The 18364-nt window shown below is 41.1% G+C and overlaps 1 protein-coding gene across 1 annotated transcript in view; it reads right to left on the minus strand.

Annotated features, from left to right (window-relative positions):
- The window catches only part of Dgkk (diacylglycerol kinase kappa), a 119904-nt gene that overhangs the window by 14108 nt on the left and 87432 nt on the right, over nt 1–18364 (minus strand). Inside the window, exons 15-19 of the mRNA XM_042054308.1 lie at nt 6846–6945; nt 5091–5319; nt 2726–2833; nt 2181–2277; nt 601–708 (exon numbers count right to left, since the gene is read on the minus strand). Coding sequence (XP_041910242.1) covers nt 601–708; nt 2181–2277; nt 2726–2833; nt 5091–5319; nt 6846–6945 — 642 coding nt within the window. The remainder of the gene's footprint in view (nt 1–600; nt 709–2180; nt 2278–2725; nt 2834–5090; nt 5320–6845; nt 6946–18364) is intronic.

Here is an 18364-nt window from a genome sequence, read left to right on the forward strand (position 1 = left end):
GCCCCTGCTCCCAGGGAAGACCAAGCTACACAATTGTCACATATATGCAGAGGGGCTAGGCCAGTCCCATGCAGGCTTGGGGTAGTCCTTTTACCTTACACATTTATAAGAACTATGAAGCTGCCTTAAGGGATATCTGTAGAATAAAACTACCAGAAGGTGCCAGGTAGGGCAATACTAATCAGTGGGTCCACAGGACCCAATCTGGAGTGCCAAGAAGCAAGAGAAGTATCTTGGATATTTTGAAGCCCTTTCAAGTAAAAATAGATTTGGAGCCCCCTACAAGGACTCAGTTAATCTCTTAGAAACACCATAAAGTTCAATGCCATCTATTCTCAACAGCAGTAATAGAGGTAGCTATATTTATACAGAAATCCACATGGGTGAACTATTGAATGGAAGTCCAGATGTATGACGGCATGGTGGTTATCACAGAGCAACCCAGCCTTCGGGATACACTGTCTGCACTAGGCTAGTCTTAAGACCAATGCATTTATTTCCCAAGGACCTTGGTCTTTTCATTGCTTGTTTGATGTAGGAAAACATATGTGTATCATGATTGTATGTATTTATATAGAGAACTGAGCCTCTTCCCCTTACTTGTATTGTCCTGGGTGTTCATCTCTTTTGGTATTGAACTCCAGAGAAATTTTTGCATCTAGTCCAATTCCGAAGTAGTTGTTCATGACACACTTTTCTTTGAAGCGTCTGAAATTGGACAGGGAAGAAGGCAGACACTAAAGCAAGAAAGAAATAATACTGCTACAGGCATCAGACTATCTGCATGACAAAAAAAAATCACCACCAAGGGAAAGCCTCCTCCACTGGGTACAAGCCATACAGTTCATGAAAGGTATATAGAGAGCCTTTCTGTGTCAAAGAGTAACTTGTTAGTTCTAAGGGAGAACGCCCCTTAGAACTGGTACATGTCCCAGAACTGGAGAATGTCCCTTAGTCTGGAAGCTTTAGAGGGATATGGCTCACATTAAAGAAGCAAAATTTGCAATCTTATTCATATTTGTAGGCCTAAGATATGAGTCCTGTTTTTCCACATTCCCATAACTATTTTTTGTGTGTCTTAGTTGTGAACGTATTTTGATGAGTATACATTAGTCTACGTGACTATTCTCAGGGATGCCTGACTCTGCTGTGGCACTTTCCCACCAGAAAACATCTCACATTCGAGAGAAAAGTCTGGTAAAGGAGGGACAGCAACAGTGAAACAGGCAGTTTCCAGTCTCTTGTATTCATCTAGGGTGTCAAGAGCAGCACTAGAATATTCTAGAACTAGTTGGCATCATCCCATGAAAACTGTGCATACTTATTCCCAATTTTGCACTCAAAGACCTCTCAGTTGCTTGGACGAGGCCATGGTGGGAGGACTTACACCAGGAATAAATCAGTCAGTCCTTTTGCACAGCTGGTGTTACACATTGGCCAGTTCACTGCTTATCACAACCCACAAGGCAGACCCATGAGACCTCAAACATGAATGATGAGGTGAGGGATTTGGGGAGGGGACTGTCAGACACCAGACTAGAATTGTTTTTGTAAATAAACGAAGGAACGTTTGCTGCGTGTGTCCTTCTTTTGAGAAACTGTAAAGGGTATAGTTGGGCTGTTCAAGCATAGGGGGTAAGATTTAAAGGAATCACTAAACGTACATCAGTTTCACCTCCCTTGACAACAGTGAGAAATTAGGGTTTCCCTAATATCCCACCCCAGTGATTTAAAGTGTGGTAGAATTTGGCTGCTGGGCTCTGTTGGAGAGGTAGGACTGGGGGAATAAGTGTCCTTGGATTTTCTATCCAGTCCCCTACATGACCAGTTTTTGGTACCTTCAACCATTTACAGTTCAAAGTAACACTGAGGAAAAAAAATAAGTCCTTTGAACAATAACTAACATGTTTTGTGTTTATAATGATAATAACTTCTAATGCATACAGCACTTAAGTATGAGTATCAACTACACAGATCAGTGCAAGTACTTTTCATGTTTAGTCGCAACAAATAGAACAAGCTTATGTGCAGAGTCCAGTAATTATTTTCATTCCATTTGAATTGGGTAGGTCACACAACTAGTTAAGTAGAATCAGAATTTGACTCTGGATATGGTGAGACTGTGCTACCAGCCAGAAAGACAGAAAAGCTATCAAAAGGTCATACACTTGCATACTTACATCGTTTCAGGTGTAAAATGTAAGTGTTCTAAGTCAAGGTTTGTGAGGTCTTCACTTTGGATAGACAGCATAGACGATAAGGTGCTACAGTAAGAACCTAAACAGGAAAAACATCACCTTGGAGACAGATGCAAACAAAAAGCCTTTCTCCCCACTTGTAATTAGTTATACTTTCCCAGGTGGGTTCTAGTCAAGCTCAATGGTTTTTATCTAAATAAATGTCAGGGTTCTCACACCACAGAGGCCCCTTAGATCCTTTTAGAAGGAGAGGGACTTTCACTGAGGAGAGGGTAAAGCTGAGGTGCTTGCTGCCTGGCAGTAAAAACAAATTCATATCACAGCTCTCATCAGAGCATGAGTTTCCAAGTGTCTAACATGGTCATTGCTGTGGACACTGGTGTGACCCACTGCGGAGTTTCTAGACAAGAATGAGGACTCCCCAGTACAGAGTGGGCTCACGTATAAAGTCAGATGCATGCAAACAGATTTCTTCCCTGGAAAGCAGGTAGCAGCAAAGGCTAGAAGAGGAGAACAAAGATCCTTACGGTATCGTGGGCTCATCTGACTGAACTCCTCTGAGTCATCTTCTCCCAGGCAGAAACTCGATGTGAAGTTCTTCACTGATAAGGACTGTCTGCTTTCTTCATCCAGAACTATCGAGGAAAAGCAGAAGGAAGAAATGGAGGGAGGGAAGGAGGGAAGGAAGTGGAGATGAGAGGACGGGAGACTGGTCACATTTACCCAACAGCTTCTGGGCATCTGCTATGTAGGTAGTCTCCTCTCCCGTTTTCCATCATGATGCCTGTTCTGCTCCCACACTCTTTATGGCAGCATTTCCAAGTCTCTTAAGATCCATGCTAGAACATTCTGTTTTCTTTGTTACTCTTTTTCTGTCATCCCCACAGCACACACAGGTGTTAGTAGATGCTTGGGAGGGGTGCTATGTTTTCCACACCTGGGTGGAAGTCACTATTCCTGGCTACCTTCATTTTGTTAGCATATATACTCACATGCCATTTGTTCAGACTCGAACCTCTAGGACTATGCTATGCATGTGTGTGCATGCGTATGTGAAATGTATGTATGCATGGTATAAGTGTATGATGTGTGTGTGTGTGTGTGTGTGTGTGTGTACAGGCACTTGCATTCCAAAACATACATGTGGAAGTCAGAGACAACATCAGAATCAGTTCTCATTTTCCACCTTTCTTGAGATAAGATATCTCCTGTTGTTTATTGCTGCATACACCAAGCTAGCCAACAAGCTTCTAGTGATTCTCCTGTCTCTTCCTCCCATTTCCCCCATAGAAGCACACTGAGTTTACAGATGTGTCTGTTACCACATTCTGCTTTTATGTGGGTTCTGGGGATTCAAACTCACGTTGGTAGCTGTGCACAGTGAGTATACTATGCGCTGAGCCATCGTCCTGGCCCATTGCCCTTCATTCAAATTTCTCACCCCACTACCCAGGACATTTGAGATGTTACTATCTTTTTCATCAGCTCATATGTGACACAGCACATGTGGTACAACTCATGTGTTCAGCTTGTGCCAAAGCTCATGTGTTCATTCACTACCTTACTGCCAAATTTTTATTTAACATGTATTGAGGGAACATGTAAAGATGGGTTATGACGGAGCCATGGGGAAGTCAAACTAATCTGATCTTCATTACTACAGAAAGAGAGACAAAATGATTGTTTAATCCCTGAAAACTAACTATAGAAACAGAAAAAGATTATTTAATTATTTCACTGTTGGCGGAGGCTACTTGTTCATTCCCAGCTGCCCAGACCCGAAATAATTACACAGAAACTGTATTAACTACAACACTACTTGGCCAATAGTTTAAGCATATTTCTGGCTAACTCTTATTCTGAAATTAACCCATTTCTATTAATCTGTGTATTGCCACATGGTTGCAGCCTTCCATCCGGCATCTGCCTCCGCTGGTAGCTACATGGCGTCTCCCTGACTCTGCCTCCTCTCTCCTCCTCTATCTGCTTGGAATTCCTCCTTGCCCTATTCTGTGCTGCAATAGGCCCAAAGCAACTTCTTTATTAACAATGGTATTCGCAGCATCCAGAGGGGAATCCCACATTATTTAACAGTACATAAGGGAGCTGTCTATTCTTAAAAACATGGCTAAGATTTCTTCTAAAGGTACTAAGGCAGGGGAAGGTGCTGCAGATAAACACCAAAGGCTAGCAGGAAAGAATTCTGTGTTATGGGGGACTTCTGCTTAATTCTAGCAGCTCAGTTAGAATGCAGTTGATCCCACAGCATCTTCTTTACGTATTTTCCAAAGGAGCATTATGGAGATGAAGTGACCATCAAAAATGCTATACGAAGAAGTTGGGCGAGTTTAGACCTTCATCCCAAACTGCAAGTTTGGAGAGTGTCAAGAATTCTGGGCAATGGAGATTACTGGCAAGTCAGTGGGACCAATCTCGGATCCAGATGCCTGATTACTGGGGTGCAAGACATGTAAACATGAACACCATTTTCTTTCCAAATAACCACAGGCTGCTGATTACCCTTGGCTGCTGAAATGGCAGGAAAAGATAGAAAAGGTTCCATGGCCAGAAGTGAGGCTGACAGAGCTTTCAGCAGTGTTACTTACATCATGTGTAGCTGTTAAGGATGAGTGTCAGTTCCCAAAATAGGTAACTATGGGAACCGAAGGCTAGGGAAGGAGAAGTCAAAGAGACAGCATTATCTATACGGAAGCTTTTCAAATCAGCAGCCGGAGGACTGATTTGGAAGGCAACTTGAACATCGAATCCAGCTAAGTGCTGTCAGTGAGACCAGATAGCAAACCCAGACTAAAGAAGATCATTAAACCATTCATAGCTGAAACCTGCACTTTTTCCCATCTTTCCTAGTCCCAACAGTGCTAAGCATCTTACCTTGTTCCACCTGGAATATGAGGAGCTTCAAGGATTTCTGGATGTTGTGAGCCTTTACAGCCACCTCCAACTTGGACTTTGTGACTTGGTCTATTTGAAAGATGAAGGGCTTTGGATCTGTTTCCTCATGGGTTTCATATGTTGTGACTAGTTGCTGAACAGTGGTAAGTTCTTCATCCTCGGTCAGGATATCAATAAGGATGCTGAGTTTATCATACATCAAGTCACTCTACAGAGTGGAGAAGAGAATGGGATATTGTTACGAAGGCCAGAATGAGGAACAATGATGGTAAGGGGAAGGCTGGCCAAGAGTACTAGGCCAGAAACACTCAACCTAGAAATCCGTATGTGAGATGATGAAGTCCACGCTGCGCTGACACCCAAAGAAGACGAGGGGATGAAGCACCAAGTCTTTGTTTCTGAGCAGCTTCAGGTACCTATGCATGTTTCGCACAGCCTTTCTCATGTTGGGCTGGCCCTTTAATTTATGTGGAACATGGATAAAATGATGAAACAGACACATTTTCATGTAGGTATATTCATTGGCATGCTCCTATGGATGCTGGTGTACCTCTGCATAGTGTCTGTGTCTGTCCTCACACTTACATATTTCAAAGATGTGCATTTGTGACTTGATTTAAGCTTAACTTAGCTCAGTGGTCCTCAGCCTTTCTAACGCTGTGACTCTTTAATACAGTTCCTCATGCTGTGACCCCCCAACCATAAAGTTATCTCGCTGTTACTTCATAACTGTAGTTTTGCTACTGTTATGAATCACAATGTAAATATCTGATATTCAGGACAGGTTCCCGTGAAAGGGTTGCTGAACTCCCCAAAGGGGTCGTGACCCACAGGTTGAGAGCAGCTGCTTTGGTAGTTTCTGGTGGGAGACAAGTTCCTTGACCTCCTTGTGCCTCCATGCCTTAGGTCAGCTGTGAGAATTAAATAACATGATACATTAGAGCACTCAGAACAAGCTCTGACACAAAGTGTGTGTCACGTGTTAGCTACTACTACAGGAGGTGTGTGTTTTCCATTTTTAGATGTGTGCATGGTGTGCATGTTCATGTCTATGAGTGAGTGAGTGTTTGTGTTGGGGGAGTGGAGACCTGAGGTCACTGTCAGGATTATCCTCAAATCATTCTTCCACTAGATTCATTGAGCAAGATCTCTGAATCCAACTCCCAACTCCCTGATATTCATTGTCTCCAGCCAGATTGTTCTTGAGGTCCCTGTCTCCATTTTCCAGTGCTGGAATTATCATGTTCACCCTTACTGGGGATCCAAACCCCAGTCTTCACGTTTCCACAGGAAGTACCTTAGCTGTTGAGCCATATCCCAAGCCTGGCATATTTCTAGCGTATGCATATGTGCTGGGGCTAGAACCTGTGGCCTTATACATACATGATAACTAGCATCTACTAATTGAGTCGCATTGCCACCCTTTGGGGGTTTAAATGCACATATTTTCATCCATGCTTGTATAGTAACTCCACTCACTGATGCTTAATGTACACTTGTGGTACATTATGGTCAGATTCTTGGCTTATACCTAGGTGCAAGGCGTGTGTGTATGCATGCAAAGTACCGGTCTTCATTTGGCAAAGATGAAGGGAGGAGATTGGGCTTTCCTCACCACGCAGATGTACCAGCTACTCACTCGCCTTTGCAAATACTTTATAATTTCCCATTGTTTTACTGGAAAAAGTGAATCCTGGCTCCCACAGAGATGAGACACTGAGAAAGAAAACTTACTTTCAAAATCACAGACTCCACTGCTGTATTGTTCTCTTTGATTTGGTCCCAGGCCTTTACAATATCAGTCACAAAGTCTTCCACTGTTGAGCACAGGAACCTGGAAAAACGAGGGAGATGGCATATGTGATAGAAACCATGAGACCTAGAGCCCTTATCTTTTACAATCGCATCAATATTCATCTTCCCCTCCTCTGTCTCACTTTTGAAACATATCCTGCCTTCCCTGTCCTCTCTCCAACTTTCCATCCTTCTTTCTTTATTTTCCCTGTACATATGATGAGATATATCCCATTCCCACTTGAGCCCCATTTCACCCCACTTCCCAAGTGATGGACTTGAGACAGGTTTACTAGCATTTCTAAGTGATAGGTATAAAAGAGAATTTACTTGGTTAATGTTTTCACATTGGGTCAATCAGCTCTAGTTCAAGGACTACCTAATACAATATAAATGCAATGACACAGGAAAATGTCTTTTTGGGATTAGTCCTTCTCAGATGAGAATGTAGTGGATGGGCCAAGAATCTTTGCGCCTAAGAGTACTAGGAAGAACAAATTGCCCAAATATTTTGAAGGGGGTGTGTTACTTGGGTTATAAGACAGTAGATACCAGGTCCAACCCTCTGTCTTTCCAGGCACTGACAGGTAAGGCGTCAGTCCCTGGGTCCTGAGCATTTGGCTATTCCCTGAACTCTGTGTTGACAGGACCTAGGACTCCAAGCCCCCAGAAGAAACTTCTGTCATCCACTAGTTTCTGAAGCCCATAGGTAAGGAGTCCCCAGAGAGCCCTGGCCACACTTCTGTGGATCCCCTAACTCTTAGGCCTGAAATGTAAGCAATCTCTGGAGGATCAGCCCCCAGCCCATACTTCTAGTTCAATGGACTAACTTCAGGTGCTCAAGTCTCAGTGCAGAAATATAAAAATAATGTGACAATCCAAGAAAACATATCTCCACAAAAATGACTCATCCCATACTACTGGACCCCAGTGGAACTGACTGAGAAGAATTTCCAGAGAAAGAAGTGGAAAGAATGACTATAAGTGAGTCTACACATCTCAAAGAAAACAAGGATATTCTCTGAGAAGAAGAGTGATGCATAAAATAAAAAGCCAGTACATGATGTAGAAATAGAATTTAATAAAGAAATAAAATTAGTGAAGAAAACCCACACTGAAATCATGCTGGAAATGAAAGCAATCAGTAAGCAGGACTTTTGGGTAAGATGGTGGACAAGAAGCCATGCTGGAGAGTGTGCAGCTTATCACTCGAAATAATGCTATCATCCCATCAGTCAGCTTCCCCTCCAGTCCTAGTGTCTACTTGATCAAAACCCCAACAAAACTCAAATACCATGGGACCGACAGAATATCTTCACTAGTGACTTGGACTTGCTGCTGCAATTACAACCAGTGCAGCCACCACCACCATGTGGACATTTTACTCCATGTAAAACAGGCTAAACAAACCCTACCAGGATATCCACAAAAGTGGTGTTGTAGGCATTTCACAGAAGGGCTTCCCAGTGACGGCTGCCAGGGCCAACATCAGTGCCCCAGTGGGAAAAAGTGAGGCCGTGGAAGCTGAGCGAAGCTCTAACCAGTGCTGTAGGCAGTACTCAGGCAGCAGCTGCTTCTGACTTTGTGTGAAGGTAGCGAGTGTGGCTAGACGGAGTTTGCCTTAGCTACTCGCAGTCCACAGAACAGAGGCAAGAAAAGTCTACATACAAGACGATCTGGGAGCCCACAAGGGAAGAACTGAACTGGTAAAAATTAACCCAGAACATGACCAGGGCAAGGACCAGGGAGGAAAAAGCAGTGGCTATGACAAAGAGAACACAAATCAACACTCGGGACCTCCTCTAACTCTCCTCCCTCTTCTCTGCCTAGTTCTTAGCTGTCGCAGTAGGCATTCTAGCAGGCCAACACTGTCCCCTACTGTTCACACCTTTTGCTGTTTTACACACTCCGTTTCTTTCTTTTTTCTTTTTTCCTTTTCCCCCATATCCATCCCTTAGGATTACATCTCCTAAAGCCCAGAGGCTGACCCTGTTTATGGCATTGGGATACACATCCTTACTGCCTCTTTTTAGGCGGCCATTAATCAGAACTCCCACATATTAACCTCATTTTTTTTCTGTGCTCCAAATATTCCAACTCCGATGGATGCCCCTTCCCCCTACTTCCAGTGTAACAACAGAACAGTCATGGCTAGACCCAATGTGATTATTCACCTCTCCTCCTTTCCTTTTCCATTCTGCTCATATTAACATATACACAGTATACTGTGAGGCTCCTTTATTCCCTAAAGTAATCAGTACTTAATAAGTGTCTGCTTTGTAGTCACTTTCTACTTCATTATCAGAGTGCTTTAACTGCTGGGTGGTGATTGGTGCTTCAGACAGTAGTCAACCCTCAGACTGGAGATAGAGTCTGACGCCTGGAACACTAGTCTAACCGATGAAAACATCCCCACAATGGCAACAACCTAGTTTCTCCTGAGTATCACAAACGAACCCACTGGAAGACGAGAGGCAACCAAATCAAAAACAGTAAATCTTAACCAACAATGTAACCCTCAAAAGGCTGGTCCCAGTACAAAACCCCAAGTAACATGAAAACCCAAAACAGCTTATTGTGTCCAAAAATAACCAACCCCATACAAATAACCCCTAGTCAAAATGACTTGGACAAAACTCCAGGTGCAGAAGTCAAAACAGTAATTATACATATGTAAAAATATCTCAAATAGGACTCAAATACTTTCAAAGGGAACACAGACAGATGAATGAAACGAGGCAATCAATACATGATATGAAAATGGAATTTAATAAAGAAATTAAACTAAGAAAACTCAAGCCAAAATAGTGATGGAAATGAAAAACACACTAGATCAAATACAATCTTCAGCAAATCTTTCACCAATAGGATGATCACGTAGAAGATACACTATCGGTGTATGAAGACAGAATAGAGCACTCAATCTCAAATTAAGAGGGATTGACACTCATTCGGGTATAAGACATCCACAAAGTACCAAACAGGACTAGAAAAGCAACATTTCTACAGTTGAAACACTAAGTGTACAGAACAAAGGAAGTAGAGTGAAAGCTGCGAATGAGAAAAAAAGGCAGACCTGTCAGAATAACCGCTGACTTCCCAGCTAAACTATATATAGAGTCATATCATCTGCAAGTAGGGAGACTCTGATTCTTCCTCTCATTTGAATCCCCTTGCTGGCTTTTACTTGTCTTTTTGCTCTAGCTAAGTACTAACAGTACTGTTAATAAAGACGGGGGAGTGGACAATTTGTCTCTTTCCTGATTTTAGTAGAAATGCTTTGAGTTTTTTTCCAGCTAGGATGATGCTGGTTGTGGGATTCCTTTGTACTGTGTTTACCATGTTCCCTGTGTCCTTATTTTCTCCAGGACTTTTTGTTTGTTGGTTTGCTTTATGAGACAGGGTTTCTCTGTGTAACAGCCCTGGCTGTCCTGCAACTCAATTTGTAGATTAGGCTGGCCTCAAACTCACAAAGATCCACCTACCTCTGCCTCCTGTGTGCTAGGCGTGGTGGCTCAGTTGCTTGAATTTTGATACAAGGATGTCAAAAATACACATGGAAAAAGATAGCATCTTTAATGAAATATGTTTGGAAACTGAGATATATACATGTAGAAGAATGAAACTTGGTCCTTCTGCACAAAAATCATTTGTAAATGGATTAGAATATAGATATTGGACCCAAAACTTCTAGAAGAAAGAGTAGGGGATACACTTAAGGATATAGGCTCAGGTAAGGACTTTCTGAATAGAATTTCCAGTAAATCAGGCCATAGGAGCACCAATCAAGAAGTGTGACTTCATGAATCTAGAAAGTTTCTGTACTGCAAAGGAGACTGTTAATAAATTGAAGAGGTAGCCTATAGAATGGAAAAAAGATCTTTGCCCGCGATATATACATCTGACAGAGCTATGAGTGTTTAGAATATACAATAAATCCTAAATACCAAAAGCAACACAATTAAACAGTGGGCTATGGACATGAAGAAAGTTTTCTCATGAAGGGAATTTGGTGCGGGGAGAATTGTCTGGATTCTGTCAATCATGTTTTAAATAAATGCTGATTGGCCAGGCAGGAAGTATAGGCGGGAAAACCAAACAGGAAGTAGGAATGATGCAATGAGCACAGGACAATTCTGGGAAGGAGGAAGTTGATTCCTCTCATTCCTGTCCAGACTCAGAAAAAGCAAGATGTGAGCTGTTCTGCTGAGAAAGGTACCGAGCCATGTGGCTAGCATAGATAAGAACAATAGGTTAATATAAACTACAAGAGCTAATATGTAGCCTGAGCTAATGGGCCAATCAGTTTTATAACTTATGGAGATCTCTGTGTGATTTTCTTTGGGACTTGCTGGCTGTGAGGTATCAGGCGGGACAGAAACCCCAACAAGCCTGGCACCCTTCATGTTACAGGAAATAGAAATGGCTAAGACAAAATTCAAAGTGTTTGCCACCATTAGCATCAGGAGAAGGCAAATTACAACTATGTTGTGACTTTATTTTACCCAAGTCATATTTTAAAAAAACGACAACAAATGCTTTTGAAATGTAGGGAACTGGAAACCCCAATACACTGTTAATGCGAGGGCTAGTTGTTAGAGCCATCATGGAAATCAGTGTGGCAGTTCTTCAAAAACCTACAACTAGGTGACAATCTGACTTAGCTAGACAACTTCTGAGTACATACCCTAAGGATCCTGTTCTCCACTCCAGAGACAAATGCACATCCACATTCGTAGTGTGCTCAACACAACAGTAACCTTTTCTGTTACTGTGATAACATACTATGATCCAAAGCAGCTTAATAAAGGGTTTATCTCAGATGATGGTTTGAAAAAGCTAGATGTCCATAATGGTAAAGAACCCAGGGTAGCAGGAGCAGGCAGCTGAAAGAACACACCTCAGTAGTGCACAGGAAGCAGAGAAGGGCAGCAGGAACTAAAGCAATGCTATAAACCCCCCGAAGCCTGTCCACAGAGATGTATGTACTTCGTCCAGCCAGGCTCTTGCTTCTAAATGTTCCTTAGCATCCTCAGAAACACCAAATGGGACCAAGGGTTTAAGTGCATGAGTCTATGGGGACATGTTTCTCATTCAAATCACAACAACTAGGAAATGGAATTAATATTAATCTAGGTGTCCATCAATTGATAAGTGGATAATGGAAATTTGGCCCATAGGCACAATAGAATTTTATTTAGCAAGAAAGAATACACACTGCATGAGGTAACAAAGACACAGAGAATCAAACCCTTTATTTGTGAATATTAACATAAAATCTTTAGATTTGTGTGTTTGACATGGAATACCCATGGAATCTAGAAAAGAAGAAAGGGAGCATTGGTGGGGAAGGGGAAAAACAGGTTTCAGCGAGGAAATTTCTTTAATCAGTATTCATCATAGAAGATTTTCATTTCTCCTTCAATTTTAATAGATAAGTTTTGTTGGTATAGTAGTCAGGGTTGACAGTTTTGGTCTTTCAGAACTTGGAATACATTTTTTCCAGTCCATTCTGAATTTAAATGTCAAACAATCAGGTGCTATTCTGATGTTCCTGCCTTTGTAAGTGACTTGACCTTTCTCTCTTACAAGTCCCTTTCCATATCCTTTATTCTGTTCTTAATGTTTTAACTATAATATGTCCTAGGGAGTTTCTTTTCTGTCCTGTCTATTTGGAGTGCTGTAGGCCTCTTGGACCTGCATGGGCATCTTTGCAACTCTGGAGATTTTTCTTCTATGATTTTACTAAAATCTATTTTATGTGTTAGTATGATATTCTTCTCATTCTTTAGTTAATATCATCTGAAGTTTATGTGTTAGGAAAGTGATATGAAAGGGACAGAGAGAATAATAGAGAAGAAGACTTAGGTGGGCAGAATATATATAAATTTAATTAGAGTTACCCTACATAGGGGAGAAGGCTTCTCCCAGAAGCCATAGGCTGCCAAACTAAAAAGCCTGTTTATCAGGTGTGTAAGATAATTCCTCTCTAGTTGTTGGTCATAGTTGTCCCAGAGGACACCCCCCCCCCCGCATCCAAAAAAGTACAGGGTATTGCTATTGACAGTTGATAGCTTCTACAGGAGCAAGATTCAGGTTTCTTTAATATTGTGGCCCCTGGTAGGTGACCATGTTACAGTGGACCTTATATTCATTATAAATACTCAGCAGTACAAATTGGACTCAGTGGGTTATTAAAGAAAAGAAAGAAACTAGAGGTCACGACATTTAAAAATGGAGGGGATAGATCTGGAGGAAGTTAGAGCAAAGAGTTGGGGGGAAGGCAAATATGATCAAATACATTTTATGAAAATTTCAAAGAATTATGTTTATAAAATTAATAAGACAAATAAAAACTAAGTAGAAAGCTCACCAGTAGGATGGAATGTGGAAAACAGAACATAAGGTAGATGAACTTAATCATTCAGTAAAGAATAATGATAAATTAAATACATATATGTATATATATATGTATATATATATATATGAATAAAATATTGGAGAGATTAGATACACCATGAAAACACCTAAACTTCATATGCTATTAATTTAAAAATGAGAAGAATATCATACTAACACATAAAATAGATTTTAGTAAAATCATAGAAGAAAAATCTCCAGAGTTGAAAAGATGCCCATGCAGTTCCAAGAGGCCTACAGCACTCCAAATAGACAGGACAGAAAAGAAACTCCCTAGGACATATTATAGTTAAAACATTAAGAATAGAATAAAGGATATGGAAGGGGCACCTGTAAGAGAGAAAGGTCAAGTCACTTACAAAGGCAGGAACATCAGAATAGCACCTGATTATTTGACATTTAAATTCAGAATGGACTGGAAAAAATGTATTCCAAGTTCTGAAAGATCAAAATTGTCAACCCTGACTACTATAAACAACAAAACTATCTATCAAAATTGAGGAGAAATGAAAATCTTCCATGATAAAAGCAAACTAAAGAAATTTCCAGTAACTAAGCCAGCTTGACAAAGGATATTAGGAGGAACAATTTAGTCTAAAGAAAAGAATGAACATACCCAAGAGGTCACCGGTAATAAACAATAAAAAAAATATAGAAAGAACTCAAAGTAATAGAGACTAAATAACCGAATACTGAATGATAATGGAGTCAAAATGAAGTTAAGGCCACTCCCCAGAGGTCAGGCCAGCATCCTGAACTGCTTGGTAAGATTACCCCACTTCCACCCTACCAGTGCCTGCTTAACATAACCCCAACTCTCTCTGCCATTCTTGTCAGCGCGTCCTGTCCCACACCTCTGGCAGAAGCTTCCTCTTCCACCAGAGACCATGCCAGCTTCCTGAACCCCAGGTAAGACTGCTTCCCCACCCTGCCTGTGCTTACTCAGAATAGCTGCAACTGCCCTTCACCATACCCTGGCCCACACCTCCCTGGAAGCCTTCCAACCCATCAGAGGCCAGGCTATCTTACTGAAAACCAGGTAAGCCACCACCCCTCATTCCCCAGCCCCCTACCACTGCCTGTACCCCCCACAATAATCCCAAGTGCATTTCCTCTCCTTGCCAACTTATTCAGAGGCCTGGCCAGTACCCTGAACCCCAGATAAAACTGCCCTCCACCCCACCCATGCCTGTCCAACATAATGCCAACTGTCCCTCCTGAAGGGATACTAGTCTAGTTGAACATGTGGCTCTGGCAGGCCTTAGCCTTCTCCTTATTCCCTCTGCAGTGCTAAAAACCATCAAATTACATCGCTAAAGCTAGCCACCAAGGTCTATTCTCTTACTTTATTAGCCACTTCCTCCTCCTGAGGCTTACTATCAAAGTCTAACAATCAGAAGCCCCTTTTGGTTCAACTAATTAACATGGCCAATTAAAATTAAATACTTCATCCTAACATGGGGTTTTCCCCTTTACCTTTATAAACTGCCATTTGCCTATGTGACACCTCTGTCTCCTCTCTGTCCTTTGTCCTTCTGGGACAAATATCCCTGGCCCCTTTCCCTTGCCCCCTTCCCCCCTTCCCCTTCTCTCTCATCCCTATCTCCTTTACCACAGTATCCTAGCCTATTCTAACACAGACCTCCCCTTTCTCTCCTCTTAAGAATGACACCTGCAAGGTCCTTTGCTGCTATTTTTCTGCCTGAGTCAGAAAGCAGCCACTTTAACTTTTCTTCCCTCCTAAATAAGGGATTGCTCTGTGAAAACAGGTATTTGGGTGTGGTTTGTGCCTAATCCAGGGTCTGGAAGGGAGCTCCTGCTGTGTGGGGGTCCCCTTCACCTCCTTCTCCTCCTCATCATATCCAGGCCTACGCCTCTGGCTGAAGCTTCCCAGGCCAGCTCCCTGAAAACCAGGTAAGCTACCCCCCTCATTGCCCCATCCATGCCTTCCCAATATAGCCATAATCACAACTGCCTCTCCTCTCCTTGTCAGCATGGCCTGATTTACACCTCCAGCGGGAGCCTTCTGCTCCATCAGAGATCAGGCCAGAATATGGACCCCGAGAGGCCTGACCAGTGTCCTGAACCTCAGAGACCAGGTCAACTTCCTGAAAACCAGGCAGAAACCTCCCACCCCACCAGAAGCCAGGCCAGGATCCTGAACCTCAGAGGACCCCAGACCACATCAGAGGCCATGCACATACCTAGCCAGAACTCCGGGCCCGAACTTCAGCAGCAAGCTCCTGCTGGACCAGAGGCCACCTAGGCCATCAAAAGTTCAGCCCCCAATACAGGTGGAGAATCTCTACCCTACCAGAGGCCATGAGATCCAGAAGACCAGAGAGAAAACAGAAACTAAGGAAGAAAACATCCATCAAACAAAGAAAAATTAAGAAATTGGCACCTAGATCTATGATCACTCCAAACCCAGATGCCTAAATGTAAGTGTAAGAACACAAACAACAGCCAGGGCCACATGTCACCACTGGAGTCCAGCCATCCCACTACAGCAAGCCCTGAATATTCCAACATAGCCAAAACACAAGAAAACTATCTTAAAACCAATTTTATGATGATGATAGAGGTCCTTAAAGAAGAGATGAAAATAACAAATAAATAGAAGAAAAGACAATCAAAAATTGGAGGAAATCAATAAATCTCTTAAATAATGTCAAGAAAACCAAGAAAAAACAAATAGTTGGCAGAAATGAATAATACTGTTCAGGAACAAAAAATGGAAATAGAAGCAATAAAAAAACACAAACTGGAATTCTTGAGATGGAAAATCTGGGTAAGTGAACAGGAACTACAGATGCAAGCATCACCAAGAGAATACAAGAGAATGGAAAAGAGAATTTCAGGCATTGAAGACACAATAGAAGAAATAGATACATCGGTCAAAGAAAATGTTAAATCTAGAAAATCCCTGATACAAAACATCCAAGAAATCTGGAATACTATGAAAAGACCAAACACAAGAATAAAAGGAATAGAGGAATGAGAAGAAACCCAGCTCAAAGGCCTAGAAAATATATTCAACAAAATCATAGAAGAAAAATTTTCTAACCTAAAGAAGGAAACATGCCTATAAAGGTACAAGAAGCTTACAGAACACCAATAGATTGGAGCAGAAGAGAAAGACTCCTTGGTACATAATAATCAAAACATCAAACACATGGAACAAAGAAAGAATATTAAAAGTGCCAGAGAGAAAAAGGCCAAATAACATATAAAGGTAGACCTATTAGAATTACACATGACTTGCCAAAATTAAATCAAAATTAGGTGAACAATTTGAACTATATCCCCTAAGAAAATAGAAGTATTCATCAAAAGTCTCCCAACTAAAATAGCCCAGAGCCAAACTGAATCCAAGTACACTTCAAAAAGATCATCCACCATGACCAAGGAGGCATCATAGACTTCATCCCAGAGATTTAGGGGTGGTTCAACATATGAAAATCTGTCAATATAATCCGTCATATAAACAAACTGAAAGAAAAACCCCACATTGTCATCTCATTAAATGCTGAAAAAGCCTTTGACAAAATTTAAAACCTCTTCATGATAAAGGTCTTGGAGAGATCAGGGATACAAGGGACATACATAAACATAATAAAAGAAATATATAACAATCCAACAGCCAACAAAGCAATTCCACTAAAATCAGGAACAAGACAAGGTTGCCTTCTACTCTCTTAATATCTATTCAACATAGTACTCAAAGTTTTAGCTAGAGCAATAAGACAGCAAAAGGAGATCAAGGGTGTAAAATTGGAAAAGAAAAAAAGTATCTTTTCTTGCAGATGATATGATAGTATATATAAGTAACCCTAAAAATACTACTGGGTAACTCCTAAAGCTGATAAACACTTTCAGTGAAGTAGCTGGATATAAAATTAACTCAGAAAACTCAGTAGCCCTTTTACATAAAAATAATAAAGGGGATGAGAAAGAAATCAGGCAAACAACATCCTTCATAATAGGCACAAATAATATAAAATATCTTGGTGTAACTCTAACCAAGCAAGTGAAATACCTATATGACAAGAGAAGATATAAGAAGATGGAAAGACCTCCCAAGTTCATGGATCACTGAGATTAATATAGTAAAAATGGCCATCCTACCAAAAAGAATATGCAGATTCAATTCAATTTCTATCAAAATTCCAACATAATTCTTCACAGAACTTGAAAGGATAATTATCAACTTCATATGGAAAAGGAAAATATACCAGGATAGCTAAAACTTGTATAGTAAAAGAGCTTCCAGAGGTACCATCATCCCTGTTTTCAAGTTCTACTACAGAGTTTATAGCAATAAAAACAACATGGTATTGGCATTAAAAAAAGACAGGTCAATCAATGAAATTGAAACCAAAGCCCAGACATAAATCCATACACCTATGGACACCTGATTTTCAACAAAGAAGCCAAAATTATACAATGGAAAAAAGAAAGCATTTTTAACAAATGGTGCTGGTCTATCTGGATGTTGGCATGTAGAAGAATACAAATAGATCCATATCTATCACCCTGCACAAAACTCAAGTCCAAGTGGATCAAGATCTCAATATAAATCCAGATACACTGAAACTGATAGAAGAGAAAGTAAGAAATAGCTTTAAGTGCACTGGCATAGGAGACAACTTCCTGAACATCAATAGCATGGACAGGAAGATAGACGATTAATAAATGGGACCTTAAGAAGCTGAAAAGCTTCTATAGGACAAAGGACATGGTCTAGGACAAAACAGCAGGTTCCAGAAGGGGGAAAGATCTTCGTCAACTCTACATCTAACAGAGGGCTGATTTTCAAATATAAAGAACTCAAGAAACTAGACAACAAACCAAATAATCCAATTAATAATAGATTATAGATCTAAACAGAATTCTCAGCAGTAGAATACCAAATGACAAAGAAACACTTAAGAAGATGTTCGACATTCTTAGCCATCAGTGAAATAAATGCAAATCAAAATAACTAAGATTCTATCTTAGACCTGTCAGAATTGCTAATATTAAAAACACAAGTTACA

The sequence above is a fragment of the Arvicola amphibius genome, chromosome X (genome assembly GCF_903992535.2).
Source record: "Arvicola amphibius chromosome X, mArvAmp1.2, whole genome shotgun sequence".
Lineage (NCBI taxonomy): Eukaryota > Metazoa > Chordata > Mammalia > Rodentia > Cricetidae > Arvicola > Arvicola amphibius.